At 43.0% G+C, this 27,436-nt stretch overlaps 2 protein-coding genes across 2 annotated transcripts in view; both read right to left on the bottom strand.

The window, feature by feature from the left end:
* SGCZ (sarcoglycan zeta) overlaps positions 1 to 27,436 on the bottom strand; it is an 895,864-nt gene that overhangs the window by 259,936 nt on the left and 608,492 nt on the right. The gene's annotated exons all lie outside the window — the stretch shown is intronic.
* On the bottom strand, positions 1,649 to 3,695 carry LOC135983712 (uncharacterized). Its single transcript, XM_065596822.1, has 2 exons — positions 3,119 to 3,695; positions 1,649 to 2,124 (listed from the first exon to the last, which is right to left on the bottom strand). The coding sequence occupies exons 1-2, from the start codon at positions 3,693 to 3,695 to the stop codon at positions 1,649 to 1,651; spliced, it is 1,053 nt and encodes a 350-aa protein (XP_065452894.1).

Below are 27,436 nucleotides of genomic sequence, written 5' to 3'. Positions count from 1 at the left end.
CGAGCTGCACTGAGTGTACAGAAGCGAGTGGCCATAGCCCTCTGGAAGCTTGCAACGCCAGACAGCTACCGGTCAGTCGCGAACCAGTTTGGGGTGGGCAAATCTACCGTGGGGGTTGTTGTGATGCAAGTAGCGAAGGCAATCGTTGATGTACTGCTGCCAAAGGTAGTGACCCTGGGAAACGTGGAGGCGATCATAGATGGCTTCGCAGCGATGGGATTCCCAAACTGCGGTGGGGCCATAGATGGAACTCACATCCCTATCCTGGCACCGGACCACCAGGCCACCCAGTACATTAACCGAAAGGGATACTTTTCCATGGTGCTGCAAGCACTGGTGGACCACAGGGGACGTTTTACCAACATCTACGTGGGATGGCCGGGCAAGGTTCATGACGCTCGTGTTTTCAGGAACTCTGGTCTGTTTAGACGGCTGCAACAAGGTATTTACTTCCCGGACCACAAAATAACTGTTGGGGATGTGGAGATGCCTATAGTCATCCTCGGGGACCCAGCCTACCCGCTAATGCCCTGGCTCATGAAGCCCTATACTGGCGCCCTGGACACTGAAAAAGAACTCTTCAACTACCGGCTGAGCAAGTGCAGAATGGTGGTGGAGTGTGCTTTTGGCCGTCTCAAGGGGAGATGGAGAAGCTTACTGACTCGCTGTGATCTCAGCGAAACCAATATCCCCATTGTTATAGCAGCTTGCTGTGTGCTCCACAATCTCTGTGAGAGCAAGGGGGAGACCTTTATGGCGGGGTGGGAGGTTGAGGAAAATAGCCTGGCTGGTGATTACTCACAGCCAGACAGCCGGGCGATTAGAAGAGACCAGCGGGAAGCGCTGTGCATCCGGGAGGCTTTGAAAGCAAAGTTCCTGAGTGAGCAGGGTAACCTGTGACTTTATAGTTTGTGTACTGAGAAGCTAAACCTGCCCCCGTTTCTTTACCCAGGTAATGTTGACTATCCTATCCAGTTACATACCCCCTTCACCCCCCCTCCAACACACGTGTCGAAATAAAAATAGTTCTACTTTGTTAAAGCACACCGTTTTCTTTAATACTGTTTTCGCGGGAATTTTTTAAAACTGGGATGCAGACTGTGGTGCGGGGCGGGTGTAGTGTTGTGACGCGAATGCAGCTTCTAAACTCAAGGATTGACAGGCTCCGCTGTGGTGGGATGCTTGTTTCAACGGAGCCTGTCAACCCTCCTGATCGGGACTGTGTGTATGGGGGGTCTATTTGACTTTGTGGCAGGGGGAGGACGGTTACAGATCCCATGCTGTGTGGCTCTGTGATCCTGCCTAAGGACCGGCGCTTAAGATCTGTAACTGCCCTCCCCCGCCACAAAGTCACAGAGCAACCCCCCCCCCCAACATTACATCAAAACAACCTCCCAGACTAACCGGGGTAACTAGTCACTGCATCACTGCACTGTGTATGTGCCCTGCTGCTGTGCCTGCCCCCGACTATGTACCCTGCCAAAGGAGACTGTCCTGTCCAATTACCAACCCCCTTTCCCCTCCTCCTCCAAAAGAACATGATTGAAACAGTAGTTAACAGAAACGAATTTTTTATTATCAACTACACATGGCATTGGGAGGTGAAACTTGGACGTGGGCTTGTGTCAGGCGGGAAGGAAAGAACTTTTCAAATTTTGGGAAATGAGAGCCTTCTGCTACTAGAGCTCTCTGCAGGGGTGGAGTGAGACTTAGCAGGGACTCTGCCGCCTCTCCTTCTTTGCACTTTGGGTGAGGTGGGTATGGGACTTGGTGGCGGGGGAGGGCGGTTAGAGATGGACTGCAGCGGGGCTCTGTCCTCCTGCCTCCGTTCCTGCAGAACATCCACAAGGCGCCGGAGCGTGTCCGTTTGCTCCCTCAGTAGTCCAAGCAGCGTTTGAGTCGCCTGCTGGTCTTCCTGCCGCCACCTCTCCTCCCGATCCATGTTGGCTTGGTGCATTCGGGTCAAGTTCTCCCGCCACTGGGTCTGCTGTGCTGCCTGGGCTTGGGAAGAGGCCATAAGCTCAGAGAACATGTCCTCCCGTGTCCTCTTCTTCCTACGCCTAATCCGCGCTAGCCTCTGGGAGTGTGATTCCAGGCTAGGTTGTGAGACAGTCGCAGACGGGGCTGTGGAAATGCGAAAAAGGGAGTGAATTCCTCAGAAAGATAAATGTAGTTGTGAACAAAGAACATAGTCTTTCTCTGTGAACAAGACCATGCACAGCACCTTTCACATGCGCACTCAGCACAAGGTCGAATTCTCGGCCTTCGCATTCAGTGCCTGGGGTCTTGAACAGCACATTTGAGAAGCGAGGCAGCACAACGGAATTTCTGTTGCAGGCAGACATGGTAAGCCGTACACTTGTGGCAGTTTAAAACTTTTATATTACCACTGGCCTCATTTCACATTTAAATCAATGTCAGTCCCTGCTGCCAGCAATCCGGCAAGCGGGAACTCTGCCCCTGTCCCACCCCCTCGCGGCTGTCCCCGGGAACGATCCCTTTCGGCTGCCCCTCTCCCGCCTCCACCGCGTGGCTGCAAACCAGCGGTTACAGTTCTGTAAAGGAACGGGAAAGCAGTCCCAACACTAACATTCCCCTACCTAATTAAAAGCAGGTCACCATGGCCGACATCACCCTGATGAGGATCTCCGAGAGCGACAAAGAGAGAATGCTCCGGGAAAGCCTCCAAAGACCAGGGCCGTATGCCGCCCTGCTGTGCAGAGCAATGATCCCCGAGTACTTGATAATCTCGTGGCGCGGCAACGTGTCGTACTTCGGAGGACCCAATAAGGCCGCTCTCCCCAAGAACCTCATGCAACGGCTTTCAAGTTACCTCCAGGAGAGCTTCATCGAGATGTCCCAGGAGGATTACTGCTCTATCCCCGGACACATAGACCGCATTTTACTGTAGCTGCAGTAGCATGGAATAAACAGTAGAGCGGCTTGTGCAGGACAATCACTGAAAACCGGACATTGCTAGATTTGTTTTCAAAACTTGCACTGCCCCTTACTAAACCGTTAAGCGCCTAGGGCACACTAATCATGAACAACCCATTCTTTTAATTGTTAATATTCCTGTTTTGTTAAAAATAAATGTTTAGATGTTTACAACACTTACTGGCTGATCCTTCACCAGATTCTGTGTCCGGGGTAACGGCTGGGGACGCTTCGTAGGGGATCTCTGTAAGGGTGATGAAGAGATCCTGGCTGTCGGGGAAATCAGCGTTGTGAGAGCTGCCGACTGCCTCGCCCTCCTCATCTCCTTCCTCATCTTCCCCGTCCCCTAACATGTCCGAGGAACCGGCCGTGGACAGTATCCCATCCTCAGAGTCCACGGTCACTGGTGGGGTAGTGGTGGCGGCAGCACCGAGGATGGAATGCAGTGCCTCGTAGAAACGGGATGTCTGGGGATGGGAACCGGAGCGTCCGTTTGCCTCTTTGGTCTTCTGGTAGCCTTGTCTCAGCTCCTTGATTTTCACGCGGCACTGCGTTGCATCCCGGCTGTATCCTCTCTCTGCCATGTCTTTAGAGATCTTCTCGTAGATCTTTGCATTCCTTCTTTTGGATCGCAGCTCGGAAAGCACGGACTCATCGCCCCACACAGCGATGAGATCCAAGACTTCATGATCAGTCCATGCTGGGGCTCTCTTTCTATTCCCAGACTGCACGGCCATCACTGCTGGAGAGCTCTGCATCGTTGCCAGTGCTGCTGTGCTCGCCACGATGTCCAGACAGGAAATGAGATTCAAACTGGCCAGACAGGAAAAGGAATTCAAATTCAAATTTTCCCGGGGCTTTTCCTGTGTGGCTGGTCAGAGCATCCGAGCTCGCACTGCTGTCCAGAGCGTCAACAGAGTGGTGCACTGTGGGATAGCTCCCGGAGCTATTAGCGTCGATTTCCATCCACACCTAGCCTAATTCGACATGGCCATGTCGAATTTAGCGCTATTCCCCTCGTCGGGGAGGAGTACAGAAGTCGAATTAAAGAGACCTCTATGTCGAACTAAATAGCATCGCAGTGTGGACGGGTGCAGGGTTAATTCGATTTAACGGCGCTAACTTCGACATAAACGCCTAGTGTAGACCAGGCCTAAGGCTAATTTCTGCTTTCATATATATCCATAAAACCATAGTTAAATGGATACAAATGAAAGCAGTATTTGGTCCAGTTGGATGATATTTTCTAGGATTACTTATGTTTTCAGAGAGACCTTGGTCAGGGCTGTGTTTATAAATATAGGAATGATTTTTAAAGGTATTTAAATTCCTTGTGGGAAGTACATGCTTTTGACTAACACACTAGGCATCTAGGCACTTGTCTGCAACTTTAGGTGCTTAAGCACCTTTAAAAACTAGCCTCGTAGGGTATGTCTACACTGCAAAAACAAAAACGTGTCAGCAAGTCTCAGATCCTGGGTCTAGAAATTTGGGCCCGCATTAGGATGATAAATTTAGCCACATAGCTGTTCTGACTTGGGCTAGAACTTGGGCTCCAATGCCCTGGGACATAGGTGGGCTTCAAGCCATGAGCTCCAGTCCAACCCAAAAAATCTACATGGTTATTTTTAGCACCATAACACAAGCCCCATGAGCTCAAGTCTAAACCCAAGCTCTGAGACTCATTGCTGTGGTGGATTTTGGGGGCGTGGGGGAGTGAGACAGGGGCACTAGAAAAATGTGTATAGAGGGGGTGCTGAGAGCCATTGAACCAAACTGTAAACTCAGTATATGCTGGAAACCACTTCAAGCCAGGGGCTGTGGCAGCCACCCCACCCCAGCACCCCTCTTTCCAGCAACTATGAGCTTAGACAACTTCAGGTCAAAATTTTTAGAACTAAGTGCCTAAAATTAGCAACCTTAATCCATACATAGCCATTTAAACAGGCGGTGTGGGGCAATTTACTTTTGTGGGAGCAATTAATGTTCAACACCTCTGAAAATTAACATTGGTCAATTTGCTAAGGTGCTTGGATTTAGGTATTAAACTTTGGGCACACTGTTTTAACTTATTGACCTTTCTTAATATGGAGGATGTGCTGGCACAAATTTCTGAATCCTGAAAAGTATGTAGCCAGCTCAATCACTTCATTTCCATGTTTTCCAAGGAATTTACTCATGTAACAACACAGGGGGATCCACAGCAACACTGGATTTAAGGCTGTGTTAAAAAAATGATGCAGCATTTTAATTCTATCTAAATTAATTCTCTCTCTCAGCACATTTGTTCCTTTGTACTTTGTTGGGGTCATATAAAGAATATATTATGTTTTAAAATAAAAATATATAGTTACTCATGAATCAATATTTTTTTCAGTATTATTTTTGCACAGTCAATTTCATCATTTTTGTCACTCTCTGAAATGCATGTATAAAACATTTAGTTCTATCAGACAAATACATTTATTCTTGCCAGTAGAGATCCACTGCCTTTCATCTACTGAAATTGAGAAGTCATCTGCTGTTGTTATTACAGTCTCTAGCTAATAGAATATGAAATGTGGCATGCAGTCAAAAGTGCCTCTAAAGAATTTCTGTGCGGGGACTCTTGCTTACCTAGTTCATTGACATTTTGGATATTTAAGAGCTGGTTCAACTGTAGGATTAAATGCCATACAAATGCTGAACAAACCGCACACTAACTGAGATACTGTTTGAAAGGACATCAGAATGCCTGAAATAAACTTGTCTTTCAGCTGCTTACTTTAAAATACCAGTTATGGTTGTCATAGGTTTCACCCCCACTCTGAACTTTAGAGTACAGATATGGGGACCTGCATGTCAATCCCTAAGCTCAATTACCAACTTAGATCTGGTCCTGCTGCCACCACTCCCAACTTCTAACTCCTTTCCCTGGGTAGCCTTGAGAGACTTCTTCACCAATTTCCTGGTGAACACCGATCCAAATCCTTGGATCTTAACACAAGGAGAATTTAACCATCCCCTCTCCTTTCCCCCACCAATTCCTGGTGAGTCCAGACCCAATCCCATTGGATCTTAAAAACAGGGAAAAATCAATCAGGTTCTTAAAAAGAAGGCTTTTAATTAAAGAAAAGAAAGGTGAAAGACAAACCTTTGGGAGAGATTATCATACCAGCTACTCTCACAGACAACAGATTCAAAACACAGAGGATGTGCCCCTGGGCAAAACTTAGTTACACAAAAGAATTCCCAATTTGATTATTCCCCTAATGCCAAGACAAGTTGCAAAAAGAAAATAAACAAAACCTATTTATTCCTTTTCTAATACTCACTACTCTGATAAGAGCGGATTCCTTGATCTTTTCCACTCTGCCCAAAACTGAAACTGACCCAGACAAAGGGAACTTCCCTCCTTCCTTTTGAAACATTTTGTCCCCCCATTGGTTCCTCTGGTCAGGTGTCAGCTAGGCTAAGTGAACTTCTTAACCCTTTACAGGTAAAAGAGGTATTAACCCTTAACTATCTATTTATGACAATGATCTACTATTTATATAATTTAGAGAATTTTTCACTTGACCAGAGCTCAAAGAGCCGGGATCTAAGTACACCTTTTTCCTGTTGATCTATTCAAACAGCAAAAAAATCACTGCTGAGGTGATTAAGTACTAAGTAATCATCCTGCTTGGCTGTCAATATACAGTACCAAAAATTTGCACTGACCTGTTATAAGGAACTAAGGGAGCAAGTTTACATAACTCGAGGAAGTTCCACCTTCACATCATACCTATTTTATTTATCTTTATCAATATTTTCAGACACCGTTACCAAAAAGACGGTACTTCTCTGAGTGATCTAACAAAGGATGGTAGGTCAAGCAGCTTTAGGAAATTTTGCAGTACCATTCCCAGAAGCACCAATTTTAAGAGCGTTTTGTAGTTAATTAATAACGTTTAAAATGACAATGCGTAGTTTGACTACCTGACATTATGCAGGGTGTCGGAGGGGGTGCAGTGTGCAGGAAGGGGCTCAGGACAAGGGGCTGGGAAGAACGGGTGTGAGGTGTATGAGGGGGCTCAGGGCAGGGGGTTGGGGTGCAGGAAAAGTGCGGGGTGCAGGACGGGCTCAGGGGAAGGGGCTGGGGTGTAGGAGGGGTGCGGGCTCCGGCTCGGCGCTGCTTACCTTGAGCGGCTCCGGGGTGGTGGTGGCACACAGCAGGGCTAAGGCAAACTCCCTGCATGCCCTGGCCCCACGCTGCTCCCAGAAGCTGCCGGCACCACGTTCCTGCAGTCCCTGCAAGTACCTCCCCCGAAGCTCCGATTGGTCGTGGTTCCCCATTCTCAGCCAATGGGAGCTGTGGAGGGGCGGTGCCTGCAGGCAAGGGCAGCACGCGGAGCCCTCTGCTCCCCCCCCCCCGGCCGCAAGGGCAACAGGGATGTGGTGCCAGTCGCTTCTGGGAGCCGCATGGCCTGGGGAACCAAGGGGGGGTGGCAATCCGTGGGCCGGATCCAAAGCCCTGATGGGCCAGATCTGGCCTGTGGTCCATAGTTTGTCCACCCTTGGACTAGATAGACTACTGGTATGATCCAGAATGGCATTTCCTAGTATCCATTTTTTTTAACCTATACAGTGTAGATATTGCAAGCAAGACCATACAGTCTTCTAGGTTTTACAACATGACTTAAGGACAAAGCACCTTATAATATTTTTTTTTCCCAAGCAACATTTTCTTGATGTTATTGTTCTTTATATTTTTCTTTTTCATGGTGCAGAGTACTGTAGAAAAAGGAAAAACAATTAAAAGTCTCTCCTAGAAGTTTTCAGGGTATGCCTTCGCTGCAATAAAGTATTTGGCTGGCCTCTGAGTCAGCTGACATGGGCTCACGGGGCTATAAAATTGCAGTATAGTTTTTTGAGCATCTTGCAGTGGCCCAGAGTCCAGGCCCCAGCCTGAGCTCAAATGTCTACACTGCAATTTTATTGCCCCGCAGTCCAAGCCCCATGAGACGGAGTCAGGTGACAGAGGCCAGCCAAATACTTTAATGCAGTGTAGATGTACCCTAAGAATTAATTTATTTTTTGTAAAATTAAAAAGTTCTATAGAAAAATTTATAAATATTAGTTGATGAATAATTTGGACCATTATAAATAAGGATTTAGGAATTTTTTTAAAAAGTGGATTATTGTGTGTGTATAATGTGTAACAGTGGCTAATGTTTTAAAAATAGATAGACTGTAATGGCTCCAGCTATAGTGAAAAATCATATTTAGTGCTGTTTAAAATGCAGATCGCTGTCCAACATGCAACCACTCCATCTATCAAATCAACATGATTTTGCACAATGAACATAAAAATTTCATCCTGAAAGAAATAATAGTAAAGTAATAAAATCCTGAAAATAAAGGGATTATAATGGTAATATGGAAAGACCCTGCTTTCAGACCCCGCCATAGGAACCTGTATTACACTTACTTAAATATAATACATCACCAAACAAACAAGCCAACCACAGATATGGGAGAATTATCTGACATTTGGACTTTCAAAAGCCTTTGGGCTAGTCTACACAAGAAGCGCTACATCAGCACAGCTGCATCAGTATTGCATCTGGTGACGATGCTCTGTGCAGATGGGAGAGAGCTCTCCCATCAGCATAATAAAACCATCTCTACAAGAGGTTGTAGCTATGCTAGCTTATTCCCACCCCTGAGCAACGTAAATTATACTGCAGTAAGTGGCAGTGTGGACTTGGCATTAGATAAAGTCCCTTACAAGAAGAAATTAAGGAAACTAAGGTGCTAGCCCTGCAAGGAGAACCCAGTCGGTTCACCCTTGCATGTCAGTAACTTCAGTGGGGATTCATGCATGCATAAGGAATGGTTGGACAGAAAACAGCAGAATAAAGACAATGGACTTCAAGAAGGCAGACTTAGCAAACTAAGAGAGCTGGTAGGCAAGACTGCATGGGAAGCAAGTCTAAGGGGGGAAATAGGTTTAAGAGAGTTGGCAATTTTTTAAAGAGACATTATTAAGGACACAATAGCAAAAAGTTCCAATGCATAGGAAAGATAGGAAATGTGGGAAGAGACGACCCTGGGTTACCCAAGAGATCTTCAATGACCTGAAACTCAAAAAGAGTTCCACAAGAAGTGGAAACTAGGTCAAATGACAAAGGAAAGAACAAGATGAGAATTATGTAGATAAGTTTCATATCTTCAAGTGGCAGGTTCTGACGAAATACATCCTAGAATATATGAGGAACTGGATGAAGAAATCTCTGAGCCATTAGCAATTATCTTTGAGAACTTATGGAGAATGGGGGAGATCACAGAAGACTGGAAAAGGGTAAATATAGTACCTATCTATAAAAAAAGGGGAATAAGGACAACACAGGGAATTACAGACCAGTCAGTTTAACTATGGTACCCAGAAAGATAATGAAGAAAATAATCAATGTGTAAGCATATAGAAAATAAGATGATAATTAACAGCTGGGGACCAGGTGAAAGAAAAAGTATTTTGACTCCTTTGTGGAACAAAATACCTCTTTCCTGCCAACTTCAACAATGGTGCTATGGTGGCTGATGCCTGCCAGAGCATCTTGGACAGCTCAGGGATGGCCTCATAAATTTTCAGCACTACCCTGCTCAGGCCCAAGCTGTGCAAGATGTCCAGCAGCCTGTGCAGAACCTCCTGGACCCTGTTCCAGGGGAATTTGCAAGACCTCTGCCACACTGTACACCAAGTTCTGAAAGTCCTTAGGGTCACCCAGGCATGGAGGGGAAGCCAGTATCACAATTTCATCCAGAGAGGACGATGACAAGCTCACTGGTGCACTGTCCTCCTGCTTAGGCTTGTCTTCCCATTCATGCTCTCTGGTCAGTGAATTAGACGTAAAAGTCACAATTCTTTAACAAAAAAACTTCAAAAACAGACTCCAACGAGAAACTGCAGAACTGGAATTAATTTGCAAACTGGACACCATTAAATTAGGCTTGAATAAGGACTGGGAGTGGATGGGTCATTACACAAAGTAAAAACTATTTCACCATGCTAATTTCCCCCTACTGTTACTCACATCTTCTTGTCAACTGTTTGAAGTGGGCCATCCTGATTATCACTACAAATGTTTTTTTTTCCTCCTGCTGATAACAGCCCACCTTAATTGATTAGTCTCGTTAGAGTTGGTATGGCAACACCCATTTTTTCATGTTCTGTGTGTGTGTGTGTGTGTGTGTGTGTGTGTGTGTGTGTGTGTGTATCACCTGGATCAATGGGTCTTCAGCTGTCGTTAAGACTGTGCCAATCACAACGCATCCACCATTCTTCTCGCATTCTTGCCTTTCTTCTCCATGTTCGTCTGAAATGTTTAATAATGTCATCTTCCCATCTTCTTCGAGGCCGACCAGGTAGGTCTTTTCTGTTCTCGCGGGTACCACTCAGTAATGATTGCGGTCCACCTATTGTCCGTGAACTGTGCTATGTGGCCCGCCCATCGTAACTTATAAGATCTGCTTTCCATGACAATATCTTTCACACCGCTGCGTTCTCTAATCATTTCATTTGGGATATGATCCAAAAGGGAAATTCCCAACATGGCTCGTTGGTTTGGAACGAGCTCTGTGTGTGTGTGTGTGTGTGTGTATAAAAGAACGAGGAGTACTTGTGGCACCTTAGAGGCTAACAAAATTATTTGGGCATAAGCTTTCATGGGCTATTGCCCACTTCATCAGATGCATGCAGTGGAAAATACAGTATTTTCCACTGCATGCATCTGATGAAGTGGGCAATAGCCCATGAAAGCTTAAGCCCAAATAATTTTGTTAGTCTCTAAGGTGTCACAAGTACTCCTCGTTCTTTTTGCTGACACAGACTAACACGGCTACCACTCTGAAATATATAATTAAATACCCATGCTTCAGGGCACAAGCCAGTCATTCACTAAAAGGGCTTAGAAGGATACTTATCAGGCTGGTATTTCCATAATTGATGTTTCACAGGTTATGGGACTAGGTGGACTGCTATTCTGAGGCAGTATGGCAGTTCCTATCTTTTAAACATATTGACAGACCAGAAGCACCTATGTGACGAGACCATGTAGTTTGAGCTTTCACTTTCCATAATAATCAATCAAGTCGGGGGGGGGGGGGGGGTGAGAGGCTGCAATTTATACCACTATGACTGTCAATGTTCGGCTGTTAAAATAATATATGCTTAGCTCCAGACCAATACATTATTACTGCCAAATGCTATTTGTCATTTCATATTTTAAATTCTTTGTGATATTAATTATTTATAGGGCAAAGCCAACTTATCCTTAAAATGTAAAACAGGAATACAAAGTTGCCTTTGATACATATCTTTTGAAATTTAAAGTGCCATAAAACTTCAAAACAGGTACCTTTCCAGTTTAAACCCTTTGAATCAGATAAATTTAGCAGAAATGATTTTGGACGCTGCTTTGTATAGTTCAGTGTAAATGAATCACCACTTATTCATTAGGTAAATCCACAAACTCTGCATTAAAAGGTAGATGTTTACAGTGAGCATCTAAATGATAAATCTCTCATTTGATATAGTCCCATTTTTCAAGTGCCATTAATTTTAATCAGTAATTACCACAAACTATAGTGTAACTTTCTTACAGAATATAACGCATCGCACTTGCATCTCTACCGACAATCAAAAAAAAAAAAATCCTTTCAGGACCAAGGTGACAAGGCATCAGAATTCTCTGTATAGAACGTAAGGATGACATGATTTTAATTAGAAATGGCTGGGTTTTGTAAGCTATTTGACATTTTAAACCTTGATGGATACGGCCTGCAAAAATGAAAGTCAGCCTGGCTGGTACAGTAGGCCAGGTGTCAGGGTTAAAGTTTAAATATTCTAGAAAAGTTTCTCAGTTTAAATAATCGGATGCATAATTTAAAAAAATAGTCTACTCAGCAAGGTGTATATTAAATTTAACATTTTTAACAGCAATTATAATCTAGAAATATATTTTAAAGCTAGCAAGTTTAAAATAATATATATACATATTTAAGCAAGAAGGTATTCAAAAGACTTAAGAATCACACTATTACTCTATTTTGTTTACTTTCCTAAGTACACTTAGGCCCTAAACATAGAAATGGGTATTGTGTGCCAATTTATCCCCTTTCCTGGAAAAAAGTGCATAGGGTAAAATGTACCCTAGCACCCCATCAAATCTAGGTAACCTTATAACATGAGCCTTAAGCTGTGTCTTTGTTTCAGTGGGTGGGGAAGATTCAAGTAACACTTAGTTAAATGCTATAAACACACCTGCACTTATGGCTCCTTGGAGACATAAACCAGAGTGAACCATATGTAACCATGTCAATGAGGTCTGATTTCAGAGATTCCAGTTATGCTGAAGGCAGAAGTACAGTAGAGCAGGGCAGTAAACAAAGCAGGCAATATATGCTGTCTGGCTCCATACGCATGTACAGATAATGACCCTGATTCTCCACTACCTGGAACATTGTTAAATTGTTTATGTCTGTTCAAAGTGGATATAAAACACGGATTCTTATCTGATAGCATTTTATAACCACTTTGCACAGATTTAAATGACTACTCAAGAAACTGCATATTCTCCATCAGTCCCCTCACCTTTAGCATCTTATGTGGATCACTTCTTTTTCCAGTGCTATTCCTCATCTATACGTGACTACTAGGATTACTGATGTCACTTAAATTACTCAAATGTCAATGGTAAGGAGAGGACACACAGCTCTGTCTGTCCCTCATACTTTATGAAAATATCACGGTCGCCCAGCTAATTAAGTGTTTGGCTGAGATCAACACATCGATGAAGAAGAGCTGGTTGATGTCAAACCCCAGCAAGAAAGGAGTTAAGCCATGAACCAGATGAAGACACTTTGTAATGAGTATAGCTATGGTACAAGCTCTTCCAGCTGAAGACTTAGCTGCAACTGGTCAAGCCAGTCCACAGTTTCAGAGTTCTTCTGGATCCCTCAGTGGCAATGAGTAGTTCGCACACAACAGCACCTATGAGGATTGTGTTTTTCTCTCTCTGATTGTCCAGAAGATTGCATTACACTACGATGACCCGGCTTCTCCTGAGTAGCTTAAAAAAAAAAAATCAACACTGAGCAATCGACAAATAGTATAGAGTGCAGTGCTCCACCTCAGCAACCCAGGCTACCAATAGCAGTCTCCAGTGGCTGGGAATTGAAACTAAACTAGACAAATTCAAACTGAAAATAAGGTGAACATTTTAAAGGGGGAGAGTAATTAACTGTTGGAATAACTCAGCAACAAAGAGGTGGATTCTCTATGACTTGAAGTCTTTAAATCAAGATTGCATTTTTTTCTCTACACATTGTTCTATAATTCAACCAGAAGTTACTGAATTACAGGAATTACTGGGTGAAATTCTATTGCCTATATTTCTGGATCCCAACACAGGCAGTCAAGAGTCAGAGTAGGGGCAAATCTGAGGCAGGGGGTAGCAGAGAAGTGTGTAGTCAGGTTCTAGGCCAGGATTAATACCAAGGGTCAGAATCTGAGTGAGGCTTCAGAGTCTGAAGACAAAGTCCAAATCAAGCTGAGGTTGAAGCCAGGAGTTCACAAGGAATAGTGGTCATGGCAGCTACAAAGAATCCATGCTGTTGCCTGGACACTTCCTGGAACAGCCATTTGGTTTATAGGGTGGCGAGCCAATCAGGAGCCATTGGAACTGCTGACTGTCAGGCCCCTTGAGACGGGACTTCCCATGGTCTGTGACCAAAAAGGATCATGGGTAGTGGAGTGCAAACTGACTATAGCTGCTGGAGCTGTCAGCTACCTGGCAGTTTTGCAGGCCTGCATTCTTGACCCACAAGGATAGTGCCTGGGCTTTCCATATTGGAGACCTGGGTTCTCTTCCCAGTTCCACCTGAAGTGACCTTGTGCAGCCACTCAATTTCCTTGTGATCTGGGGGAGAAAGTATCTAATACTTCTCTTCATTCTAGGGCTGTATGCTATGCAGGAGGTCAGACTAGATGATCATAACAGGCCTTACAAATCTATGAGAACATCTGACTTGTCTTCACTACACTGTCTTCCAACAGCTCACTGTGTCAAGTTCTAAGTCTCAGTTATTATTTTCAAGGCACTTCACACTTTTGAACCAAAATAGCTAAAGGATTGCCTCATGCTCGGAGATCATGATTGCTATGGTCAAATGTACTGCTATGGCACAATGGCATTATCTACCACAAGGGTAAAGGTCATTTGTGAAGGAAGACAGATTTCTGAGAAGCCTGTCCAAGAATGCAAAGCTCACTTCTGTAGGGCTAGCTGAAATCTTTTCAAATAAAATATAGCACACCATAAAATAAAAAGCATCCAGAGTTTTCCTCTGGGAGGCATGCAGAGAAATGAAGAAATTGCTAGTCACATTGCAAGACACTCAGCATGTTGATGGGCTTAACATTAGACTCTGAATAAATCAGAATACAACAGAACAGCCTTTGAGTACCTGGTTTCATTATGTTTGTCAAATAGTACAATATTTAATCAGCCAATCTTTTTATCACTTTAGATACAAGTGGGTAACAGCATGTAGTACTGTATACTACTCTGGATATGCCAGTGTCCAAAGCAGTCATATATACAAAATGACAAACTAAACTATATTTCCCTAATATATTTTAGTTAATCAACAAAACAATATTTAAAATGTATTGCCATCTATAAGTGACCTAAGATCACAGCTTAACTACATCAGTCTCTGAACTGCACACCAGAAAGCCCGTGACACACATCTAGGAACTGTTAAATGAATCCCCTAAACAGGAATTAAAGATGACAATGTATCATATATGGGTACTGACAAAATTATTGAAATAACCTCAGCTATTTTATATGCAAAACGAATGAATACAGAGGTATTAAAATATTATGAAGATGAAAATAGTTTCAAATTTGTAATAATGAAAAAATACTAAGAAGCTACACGTGTTCTCATGTTATAGAAGATTATAGTAGTATAGAAGCTTGCAGTGTTGTGCAATTAGGTAAATAAAGACAGTGTCATAATACAAATGCAGATTTAAGGTTGCACAAGCAAATTTAACTGTTGCCTTTTTGAAATTTTGAAAAAACTTAACCAGTTCTCTTAACATAGCTTTTTGAAAGGAATATTACTAAAATACTGTCAAGAGGAAGATCTTATTTAATAAAAGATAAAAGTTACAGCTGTTAGGATTATTATTTAAAATGTTCCGTCAATCAATGAGTTTATGTGATATCATTAGTTACATCACTTTTATATTTTTTAGAAAATGAATAGTACATTCTTCTTCAATAACTGTTGCAACTATAACAAGGAATAATTTGCATTCCTGGGCTTAAAAAAAATGTAGTAAACCTCTTATGAAAATCTGTTTAAACTTTGATGTTAAGAAGATGATAGATTTTTTAGTTCATTCTGAAACCTAAACTAAAGTTATAATAGGAACTGAATGGTGCTGATACTATTCTACAAGATATCACCTTGAATCAGGTCATCACCATAAAGTATATAACACACAACATTTTATTCCCTATGATACAGACACCAGGTACTGAATTCAAGATAACCATTTTGTTACCCAGTTGATGCTGACTTCTTGTATTAACCTCTTCCTAGGCCTGGTCTACACTATAATTTTAGGTCGAATTTAGCAGCGTTACCTCGATTTAAGCCTGGACCCGTCCACACGACGAAGCCCTTTTTTTGCGACTTAAAGGGCTCTTTAAATCAATTTCTTTACTCCACCTCCAACGAGGGGGATTAACGCTGAAATCAGCCTTGCTGGGTTGAATTTGGTGTAGTGTGGACGGAATTCAACGGGATGAGATGTTCTCTGAGCTGCTGCTGTCCTCCCACACTGACAGAGCACAGCAGAATGCCTGGAGGCAGACAATGTCAGAGTGCAGAAAAACACAATATGAACGCGAGGAGAGGTGGTGGGCTGAATGATGGTCTGAAGAGAGTAAGTGGCAGGCTGAAGAGGATAGGTGGTGTCAGCTTGCTGACAGAAGGCAAGAGTCGATGCTCCGGCTGCTGGAGCATCAAACGGATATGCTCCAGCGTATGGTTGAGCTGCAGGAAAGGCAGCAGGAGCACAGACCACCGCTACAGCCCCTGTGTAACCAACAGCCCTCCTCACTCAGAAACTCAAGAACGTGGTTGGGGGGCCTTTGGCCACCCAGCCACTCCACCCCAGAGGATTGCCCAAGCAAGAGAAGGCTGGCCTTCAATAAGTTTTAAAGTTTTAAAGTGCAGTGTGTCCTTGTCCTTCCCTCCTCCCCCACCCAACCCGGCACTTCCCTCCTCCCTCACCTCTCCCGGGCTACCTTGGCAATTATCCCCCTATTTGTGTGATGAATTAATAAAGAATGCATGAATGTGAAGTAACAATGACTTTATTGCCTCTGCAAGTGGTGATCAAAGGGGGGAGGGGAGGGTGGCTAGCTTAGAGGGAAGTAGAGTGAACCAAGGGGGGGGAGGCATCAAGGAGAAACAAACAGAACTTTCACACCGTAGCCTGGCCAGTCATGAAACTGGTTTTCAAAGCTTCTCTGATGCGCACCGCGCCCTGCACCGTGCCCTGTGATCTTCTAACCACCCTGGTGTCTGGCTGCACGTAATCAGTGGCCAGGCGATTTGCCTCAACCTCCTACCCCGCCATGAATGACTCCCCCTTACTCTCATAGATATTGTGGAGCGCACAGCAAGCAGTAATAACAATGGGAATATTGGTTTCACTGAGGTCTATCCGAGTCAGTAAACTGCACCAGCGTGCTTGTAAACATCCAAATGCACATTCTACCACCATTCTGCACTTGCTCGGCCTATAGTTGAACAGGTCCTGACTACTGTCCAGACTGCCTGTGTACGGCTTCATGAGCCATGGCATTAAGGGGTAGGCTGGGTCCCCAAGGATAACTATAGCCATTTCAACATCCCCAACGGTTATTTTCTGGTCTGGGAAGAAAGTCCCTTCCTGCAGCTTTTGAAACAGACCAGAGTTCCTGAAGACGCGAGCGTCATGTACCTTTCCCGGCCATCCCATGTTTATGTTGGTGAAACGTCCCTTGTGATCCACCAGTGCTTGCAGCAGCAGCAGCATTGAAAAGTACCCCTTTCAGTTTATGTACTCACTGGCTTGGTGCTCTGGTGCCAAGATAGGGATATGGGTTCCGTCTATCGCCCCACCACAGTTAGGAAATGCCATTGCAGCAAAGCCATCCACTATGACCTGCACATTTCCCAGAGTCACTACCCTTGATATCAGCAGCTCTTTGATTGCTTTAAGAAGAACAGGAGTACTTGTGGCACCTTAGAGACTAACAAATTTATTAGAGCATAAGCTTTCGTGGACTACAGCCCACTTCTTCGGATGCATATCATATGCATATGATATGCATCCGAAGAAGTGGGCTGTAGTCCATGAAAGCTTATGCTCTAATAAATTTGTTAGTCTCTAAGGTGCCACAAGTACTCCTGTTCTTCTTTTTGCGGATACAGACTAACACGGCTGTTACTCTGAAACCTTTGATTGCTTTGGCGACTTGGATCACAGCAGCTCCTACAGTAGATTTGCCCACTCCAAATTGATGCCCAACTGACCGGTAGCTGTCTGGCATTGCAAGCTTCCACAGGGCTATCGCCGCTCGCTTCTCAACTGTGAGGGCTGCTCTCATCTTGGTATTCTGGTGCTTCAGGGAAGGGGAAAGCAAATCACAAAGTTCCATGAAAGTGCCCTTACGCATGTGAAAGTTTCGCAGCCACTGGGAATCGTCCCAGACCTGCAACACTATGTGGTCCCACCAGTCTGTGCCTGTTTCCCGGGCCCAGAATTGGCGTTCCACGGCATGAACCTGCCCCATTAACACCATGATGTGCACATTGCCGGGGCCCATACTTTGTGAGAAGTCTATGTTCATGTCTATTTCCTCATCACTCTCGTCACCGCGCTGCTGTTGCCTCCTCGCCTGGTTTTGCTTTGGCAGATTCTGGTTCTGTATATACTCTAGGATAATGTGCGTGGTGCTTATAGTGCTCATAATTGCCGCGGTGAACTGAGCGGGCTCCATGATCCCAGTGCTATGGCGTCTGGGCTGAAAAAAGGCACAAAACGATTGTCTGACGTTGCTTTCAAGGAAGGAAGGGAGGGAGGGAGTGGGGGCCTAACGACACGTACCCAGAATGACCCACGACACTGTTTTTGCCCCATCAGGCATTGGGATCTCAACCCAGAATTCCAATGGGTGGCAGAGACTACGGGAACTGTGGGATAGCTACCTACAGCTACCCACAGTGCAACGCTCCGGAAGTCGATGCTAGTCCCGGTACTGTGGATGCAGTCCGCTGACTTAATGCACTTAGAGCATTTTGTGTGGGGACACACACAAATCGACTGTATAAAAACGATTTCTAAAAAAAGACTTCTATAAATTCGGCCTAATTTCGTAGTGTAGACATACCCCTATTAATAATCATAATAGTACTTTGCACTTATGCAGCCTTTGACATATATAGTACTTTCCTGAATTAATTACTGCTTCAAGTACTATAGCTAGGACATATATGTCAGAAAAATAAACATCCAACCTTGCTTTAAAAAGTGCCAGTGATAGAGAATTCATGATAACCCTAGTAAGTTGTTCCAATGGTCAATTATCCTCATTGTTAAAAATTTATGCCTTTCTTCTTGTCTATATTTGTCTAGCTTCAACTTCCAGCCATTGGATCTTGTCATACCTTTGTCTGCTGATAGACTATTCTTCCTCTATTACTGAATTTCTGTTCCTCATGTAGATACTTATAGACTGTAATCAAATCCCTCCTTAACCTTCTCTTTGTTAAGCTATATAGATTGAGTTCCCTGAGTTTCTCACTATAAGGCATCTTTTCCATTTAATCATTGTCTGAACCCTTTCCAAATCATCAAAATCCTTCATGATTTGTGGGCACCAGAACTGGACACAGTATGTCAGAAGTGGCTGCACCAGTGCCAATTACAGAGATAAAATAACCTTCCCACTCCTACTTGAAATACCCTTGTTTACACATCCAAGGATTGCATTAGCACTTTTAGCCACAGTATCACACTAGGAGCTCATGTTCAGCTGATTATCCACTATGACCCCCAAGTCTTTTTCAAAGTTACTGCTTCCCATTCTTTAGGTATTGCCTACATTCTTTGTTCCCAGAGGGAAACATATATATTTGGCTATATTAAAACATATTGTTTGCTTGCACACAGCTTACCAAGCAATCCAGTTCCCTGTCCTCTTTTGTAATCAGCATACTTTACCAGTAATGTTTTTATGTGTTCTTCAATATCATTGATAAAAATATTAAATAGCATTGAGCAAAGGACCCGTGGGATCCCACTAGAAACACACCAGCTTGATGATTCCCCATTTTCAATTACTTTGAGACATATCAGATATCCAGTTTTGAATGCATTGAATGTGTGCCATGTTGATTTTGTATAGTTCTAGTTTCTTAATCTAAATGTCATGTGCTACCAAGTCAAATGCCTTACAAAAAAATCTAAATATATTACATCAACGCTATTGATCACTTTATCAACCTAACTTGTAATCTCAAAAAAGATAAGTTATTGTTGCCACATAAATATGTATTCTAACGAAGACCCAATAGGAGTAAAAATGATGGGTTTGAGCATGACTGTAGATCAGCCTTGCTTTGTCATGGTGCAGAAAGACACAGCCTTAGGGGAAGCACCAGGAAGCATTTTATCTCAGGGAGGCAGAATTGTCTTCTGGAAATCCCAGGTATGCAAAGCATCTTGCCCATGGCTACACTTCAAGGGGTTTAGTTTAGGCTATGTCTACACTATGCAGCTTTTAGCAACAAGGCTGTGCTGCTACAGCCGTGCCACTAAAAGGGGTGCAGCGTAGCTACTGTTTGTCAGCAGGAGAGAGAACTCTCCTGCGGACAAATAACTTCCACCCCCAACAAACAGCATTAGCATTGTTGACAGGAGAGTGCTCAAAGCACTGTTCACACCGGCGCTTGTTGTTGACAAAACTTTTGTCTTTCGGGGAGGTGTTTTTTTAACACCTCTGAATGACAAAAATTTTATCTTTCATTTCTTTGTGTAGACAAAGCTTTAGTACCGGCACCAACTCCTGAACAAAGCCATGGTCTTGGCCTACATAAGGTAAGAAAGCTCTGCCCTTGTATTCCTTTTTTCTATGTTCACCTGCATGAGGGCACATTTTGACCCTAAACAGAAACAATTTTTTTTTACTTTCTTCAAAGAAGCTTTTAAAAACCATAATGCAATATTTTGCTTTCAGCCTTGATTCTGTTTTGTGACAGATATAGCACTTCATTACTAGTGGCTCTAACTATGATTCCCTTAATGTTGTCATAAGAGAAGAGAGGTTTTCAGTTAAAAATATTGCAACATTCTCCCAAAGCTGCTATAGAATATGATATATAGCAAAACATCAGATAAAGTACTTTCCATCTGAAAGCAATTACTTTTTAAGTTCCATTTACATTAGTTGCCTGAAGCTTGAACAACATGGTCACTAGTCTCTTAAGTTAATTTTTAATGTTTCCTCTTTAATGTTTAAAGGAAATATATACATTTTTAATAAAATGCAGAAAAAAAAAACCAGCAGAAAAAAAAATTAGTGTTACAAAAATATAAATGTCTACAGCATACTATACACAGTGTAAATGGGTATCAATAATATATAATTCACACTTAGTCTGACTTTCTTGACTGATATGACTATGTATAATTAATATCTTTTGCCAACTATACTGAAGGATGTTATTCCAAACATAACCCTATCCAGATTGCTCCATATTCCAGTCCCTAATCTGCTTATTTTCATTTTATATCACCTTACCTCAATCAGTTTTCTTGTGACCAAAAAGATAGTGTCAGGAATTCTACTGCATCTTTAATATTAACTCACAACCTTATTTACAAATCCTTAATGATTTGCTTGTTAATTTCTCTATACAATGGAGCAAATGCAGAGTTTAGGAACTCCTCAAGCTTCTTGTAGTATCTTCCTTTTCCTCTGTCTGCTATTTTAGTTTTAGATAGGTATAAGGAGCTCAGTAGTGCTCCAAATTCCCTCCCCACCTCTCCCTCCATGTGGATGTCAGCATCTCTGCAAGGGCACAGCTACCTTTGTTTCACATTGCACGGACAGAGCTTTGCAGTTCTGCAGGGTAACCAGCTCCCTAGCTCTTCATGGCATCATGTACTCCAGGAAACTTTTCAGTTCTAGAGGCCCTTTGGATCCCCCTTGCTTCCTCCATCCAGAAGAGCTTAGAATTTCTTTGTTTCCTGTATTTTCCCACTCTCTATTTGTACTGCATAGACTTTACAAAGCATCCAAGGGTTCATGCAGATATCATAAACCACACATCACTATTTCAAATTATAATGCTGAATTTTATAAAGTCATTTAAAACATTCATTAACTTATACAATAATATTAACCATATTTAAATGTATGTAAAGTAGGAAGTGTTAAAATTAAACCATTAATTTCCAAACAGTCCCTCCTCGTAGACTTTAGATGATCATGATGATCCCTTCTGACCTTTCGCACTTTGCAGGCCAGAGAACCTCCCTCACCTTCTCCTGAAATAGACCCCTAAGCTCTGCCTGAGTTACTGAAGTCCTCAAATCATGGTTTAAAGATTTTAAGTTACAGAGATGTCACCATTTACACTATTTTAAACCTGCAAGTGATCCATGCCCCATTTTGCAGAAGAAGGCAAAAAACCCTGGGGTCTCTACCATTCTGACCAAGGGGAAAATTCCTTCCCGACCGCAAATATGGCAATCAATTACAGCCTGAGACCCACCAGGCAGACCCTGGGAAAGAATTATCTGTAGTAACTCAGAGCCTCCCCTATCTGGTGTCCCATCTCTGACCATTGAGAATTTTTCCTACTGGCAGTCACTGATGGGCCACATAACATTGTAGGCAGTCCCATCCTACCATCTCCTCCATAAATTTATCAAGCTCAGTCTTACCTCACCTGATGCATCCTAGGACTGCATTAGCCTTTTTCATGGCTGCATCACATTGGTGGCTCATAGTCATCCTGTGATCAACCAATACACACAGGTCTTTCTCCTTCTCTGTCGCTTCCAACTGATAAGTCCCCAACTTATAGCAAAAATTCTTATTAGACTCTAAGTGCATGACCTTGCACTTTGCACTATTAAATTTAATCCCATTCCTATTACTCCAGTTTACAAGGTCATCCAGATCTTTTTGTATGATATTCTGGTCCTCCTCCACATTGGCAATACCTCCCAACTTTCTGTCATCTGCAAATTTTATTAGCACACACCCACTTTTTGTGCCAAGGACAGTAATAAAATTGTTAAATAAGATTGGTCCCAAGACTGATCCCTGAGTATCTCCACTAGTAACCTCCCTCTAGCCTGACAGTTTCACCTTACAGACTCATTGTAGTCTATCCTTTAGTCTCCCAACAACCTACCCATGCAGTCCCCTCTTCCTCTCACCCTCTGCATAGGATTTTGTCCAAAACCTTGTCTGTGCACACAAATATTTCCCACAGATCTTCCTTAGGTGAAGGTGGTTTCAAGGTGGTTTATTTCCTATGTTGTTTGTCCCTCCCTCTAGGTGTCTCGCCTCAAAATGCCATTTAGCTTTTTTTTTGCTAAATTGTTGATTCTAAAGAGACACACCTAGTCAGACTACTCAGGTGAGTCAAGAAAATAGATCTTCATCTGTCTGTCTAACAATTGTATAGGATATTTAACTATACGAAAAGTTTTGGGGGGGAGTAACAAAACATTTTTTAGGAAGAAGAATGCAAAGCATCTTTATCCACTATTCCAAATTTCGAATCAGAGTAATGTTTAATGACTCATGTAACTCAAAAAAAGTTTGATGAATTTTCTTCACAAAATCTTTACAAAAAAATTCTACAGCCTTTTTGGCCTTCAGAGTAAAATCTAATTGTTTTCAGATTAATTGTCCTCACTGAAGTTATAGGGAAGCTAAAAGTAGGATTTATATTGGAAATTGGCTCCATCCTTAATCACAGAGTTTGGACCATTATATTCAGGATGTTAAAACATGATATAATTTTTAGTTATGGTTCTTTGACTGCAGGTAATTCAAGACAATCAATACAGCATGAAAACAGGTCACAATTTTTCTTTAAAATGGACTTTCAAAAGTATAACCACGCAGCAGCTCTCATTGAAGAGCTGCTAGATACTCAGCAGTTTGAAAATCAGGCCAGTTATACAGGCATATAACTAGGGATTTAGGCCCTTAACTTTATAAGTATCCATTTTTAAAACCTTGGCTCAGGCATTTTAATGAACATACCAGCCTTTGCAGCTGTGATATTTGACTGCAGGTGTGACTGTGTGAGATGATGGCAGGGGGGTAGGTAGGGGGCATTAAAATAAATATTTTTAAATACTTCAGGAAATGAAAATAAATTTCACCTCAATAAATGTGATCATGGTTACAAAAATAAATATATACTTTTCTATGTAAACTTGTCATTACATCTGTTATTAAATTATAATTAAAAAGCTATGTTAAGGAGAATCAAGACAGATTCTAGTGCATTCTGCAATCTAATAATAATAATTATAAATATAATAAAAATTATAAGCTGAAATTACATTTTTTCCCCACAGAGAATGATACTTATAAATAGCAAAATGCTTCAAATTAATCACTTTTTATGTCTTCTTGAGTTCATTTGATAATGCTTCAGAAAATGTTAGTATGGTTCTTGAAGTTTTGGAAAAATAAATCTTAACACTTGGGCTTTTTATAAATTGATTTAATAAAATTATATGGCACAAATATTATAAAGCACGGGGGATTGTGGTAGCCAGTGACCCTAAAAGACAGACACTGGGAGGCTGGCACATACTAACAACTTGGTTCTATAGGATGTAGTACTTGCTGATTTCCTAATTTAGTTGGTGAAGTATGGAATGTCTAGGTGTAATGGACAAGTCTTAAATAAATTGTAAGGTGTTAATATTTAGCTCAAATTCAATAGTACATTTGCTTTCAGAAATAAAATGCTATTGCTTTAATCCTGTAATCTTTATTGAGGCAACCTTTCTCTAATATTTTCTATGGGAGCTTTGCATGAACAAATGCTGCAAGACCAGACCCAATGAGACTAAAATTTAGCTAATTCTGAAAAAATAAGTCAATGGGGTCTCATTTTACATGATTTATAGCATCTGTATTTCTTGTAAGTTCTTTTCATCAAGTGACTGGACATATTTAAATAGAAAATTAAATTACCATAGTTCTTGAAAATAGACGATCTAACTTAAATATAGCATTATCTGCCTAATTCTAAGAAATTATTTTAATCCTGTAAGGGAAAAAATACTTCCTATAAATGACCAGGGTAAAATCTTAAATGGAAGTTTCTTCCCATCCTGCTCCCATTGAAGCCTATGGAAGTTCTGCCATTAACTTCAGTGGGAATAGAATCAGACATACCAATCAAGACTAGTTAGCTACTGTGTTATGTTGGGGTGCCTACAGGGGCAAGGTAAGGAGGGTAAGTGTTAACCGAAAATAACTCAAGAGTGATTCAGAAGTACTGGCACTTCTTCCGGGTCAGGAGACATGTTGTGCAGAGGGAGGTACTTGAAGTTGTCCAGGGTAACAAAAATTCAACTCAATCCCTTCCCTAAAATTATTTAGGGGGGAAAGATAAAAAAGGAAGATAAAGACTGAATTCCTCCATATGCATCTACTGATAAGATACCAACCCAAGACTGTGCTGACATCATGACTGGTGAACAAGACGAAAATGGAAGCAGAAATTAGTGGACCAAAATTGGGGTCAGAAATTAGGCCTAATGAAAGCAACAGAGGGTCCTGTGGCACCTTTAAGACTAACAGAAGTATTCCTCAGCTCTCGTCCACTCACGCCCCTTCTCTACCTACGCTACATTGATGACATCTTCATCATCTGGACCCGTGGGAAGGAGACCCTGGAAGAATTCCACCATGATTTCAACAGCTTCCACCCCACCATCAACCTCAGTCTGTACCAATCTACACGGGAGGTCCACTTCCTAGACACCACAGTACAAATAAGCGATGGCCACGTTAACACCACCCTATATCGAAAACCCACCGACCACTACGCCTACCTTCATGCCTCCAGCTTCCACCCCGGACACACTACATGATCAATCGTCTACAGCCAAGCGCTGAGGTACAACCGCATCCGCTCCAACACCTACAAGATCTTCACCAAGCATTCTCAAAACTATGATACCCACACAAGGAAATAAAGAACAAATCAACAGAGCCAGACGTGTACCCAGAAGCCTCCTGCTACAAGACAGGCCCAAAAAAGAAACCAACAGAACTCCACTGGCCATCACCTACAGTCCTCAGCTTCAACCTCTCCAACGCATCATCAGTGATCTACAACCCATCCTGGACAATGATCCCTCACTTTCACAGACCTTGGGAGGCAGGCCAGTCCTCGCCCACAGACAACCTGCCAACCTTAAGCATATTCTCACCAGCAACCACGCACCGCACCATAACAACTCTAACTCAGAAACCAACCCATGCAACAAACCTCGATGCCAACTCTGCCCACATATCTACACCAGCAACACCATCACAGGACCTAACCAGATCAGCTACAAGATCACCGGCTCATTCACCTGCACATCCACCAATGTTATATATGCCATCATGTGCCAGCAATGCCCCTCTGCTATGTACATTGGCCAAACTGGACAGTCACTACGCAAGAGGATAAATGGACACAAGTCAGATATCAGGAATAGCAATATACAAAAACCTGTAGGAGAACACTTCAACCTCCCTGGCCACACAATAGCAGATGTTAAGGTAGCCATCTTACAGCAAAAAAACTTCAGGACCAGACTCCAAAGAGAAACTGCTGAGCTCCAGTTCATTTGCAAATTTGACACCATCAGATCAGGATTAAACAAAGACAGTGAATGGCTTTCCAACTACAGAAGCAGTGTCTCCTCCCATGGTGTTCACACCTCAACTGCTAGCAGAGCACCTCACCCTCCCTGACTGAACTAACCTTGTTATCTCCATACTGATTTATACCTGCCTCTGGAAATTTCCATTACTTGCATCGGATGAAGTGGGCATTCACCCACGAAAGCTTATGCTCCAATACTTCTGTTAGTCTTAAAGGTGCCACAGGACCCTCTGTTGCTTTTTAAAGATTCAGACGAACACGGCTACCCCTCTGATACTAGGCCTAATGAGTGAACCAAATAATGAGGGGGATGGACTATTCCCCTCATTGCCCACTTTTGTGGTCCTTAAAAGAGACTTCAGGGAGGGGTATCAAAATAGTAGAGAAAAGTGAACTTGAAGGAGTGAACTTTACCATCACAGCTGCCATGCCCTCCATCTCCTGGGCTCCACCATGATATTGTTCAGCATTCATCATCTTGATTCTGTAAGGAGTCCTAACCATACAAGGCCAGAGAGAGGATGTCATATGTGTTATATTCTTGGGGGCAACCGTTTTAGGAAGAAATCACTGGAGACACAGAGAGCTGTAAACCTTGGAGCGGCCATTTATTGCTACACACAGAACTAACCAACAGCCAGCCAAACTGGCTGGGCTATCCCCTAATAATCTAACTCAGTTGCCATAGCAACACAAGATTCTATTACCACGACAACCAAATACACAATATATTCCTCCCCCCTTAATAAGAATGTCCCCAAAATAAAACAAACACTAACTAGAGAAGGAGGGTAGACTGCCTCCATTCCCGGCTAAACCCCGGGGATTATTTTGCCCCGTAACCATGGGTTCACCCTAGCTAAAGATCCAGCCAACGAGGAGGCCTTCTGTCTCTAGGTGGATTACGGCGGACTTATGGTGGTGTTGCATCCGAAAGTGCCTTGGGTGCGGGCCTGACAATGGGCTCAGGATTCGTAGGGCGAAGGGGTGAGGATGGGGTATCAGCTTGTGCCGGGCAGAGGGGTATCTCTGCTGCTGGCAGTAATGGGGGGGAGGGAAGTCAGGAACAGGTGACTCTTGATTCGGTGTCTCGCTGGACGTGGTGAAGCCAGGCAACTCAACTGAAGATGTGTCCTGAGGACTGGAATGACCTGGCAGCAGCTGATCTACATGTTGCCGCCAGGTGAGATCCTCTGCAGTCCGGACTGCATAGGAAACAGGTCCCGTTTGAGCGATGACAGTAGCAGGGACCCATTTAGCTCCAGAAGTATAATTCCGAGCCAAAACCGGCTGTCCCGGGCTAAAGGTTCGGTCTTTTGCTCTGGGTGCACGCCTGATGACTTGATCTTGCTGCTGACGTTGCACAATTTGTCGGGGTTCAGAAGGTTTCAGCAGATCAAAGCAAGTGCGCAGCTGTCATCCCATCATTAGAAAGGCCGGGGATGCCTTGGTCGTAGCATGAGGTGTGTTTCTGTAG

This window comes from Chrysemys picta, chromosome 5 (assembly GCF_011386835.1).
Source record: "Chrysemys picta bellii isolate R12L10 chromosome 5, ASM1138683v2, whole genome shotgun sequence".
In the NCBI taxonomy this organism is placed as follows: Eukaryota; Metazoa; Chordata; order Testudines; family Emydidae; genus Chrysemys; species Chrysemys picta.
This window is presented reverse-complemented; position numbering and strand designations above follow the sequence as displayed.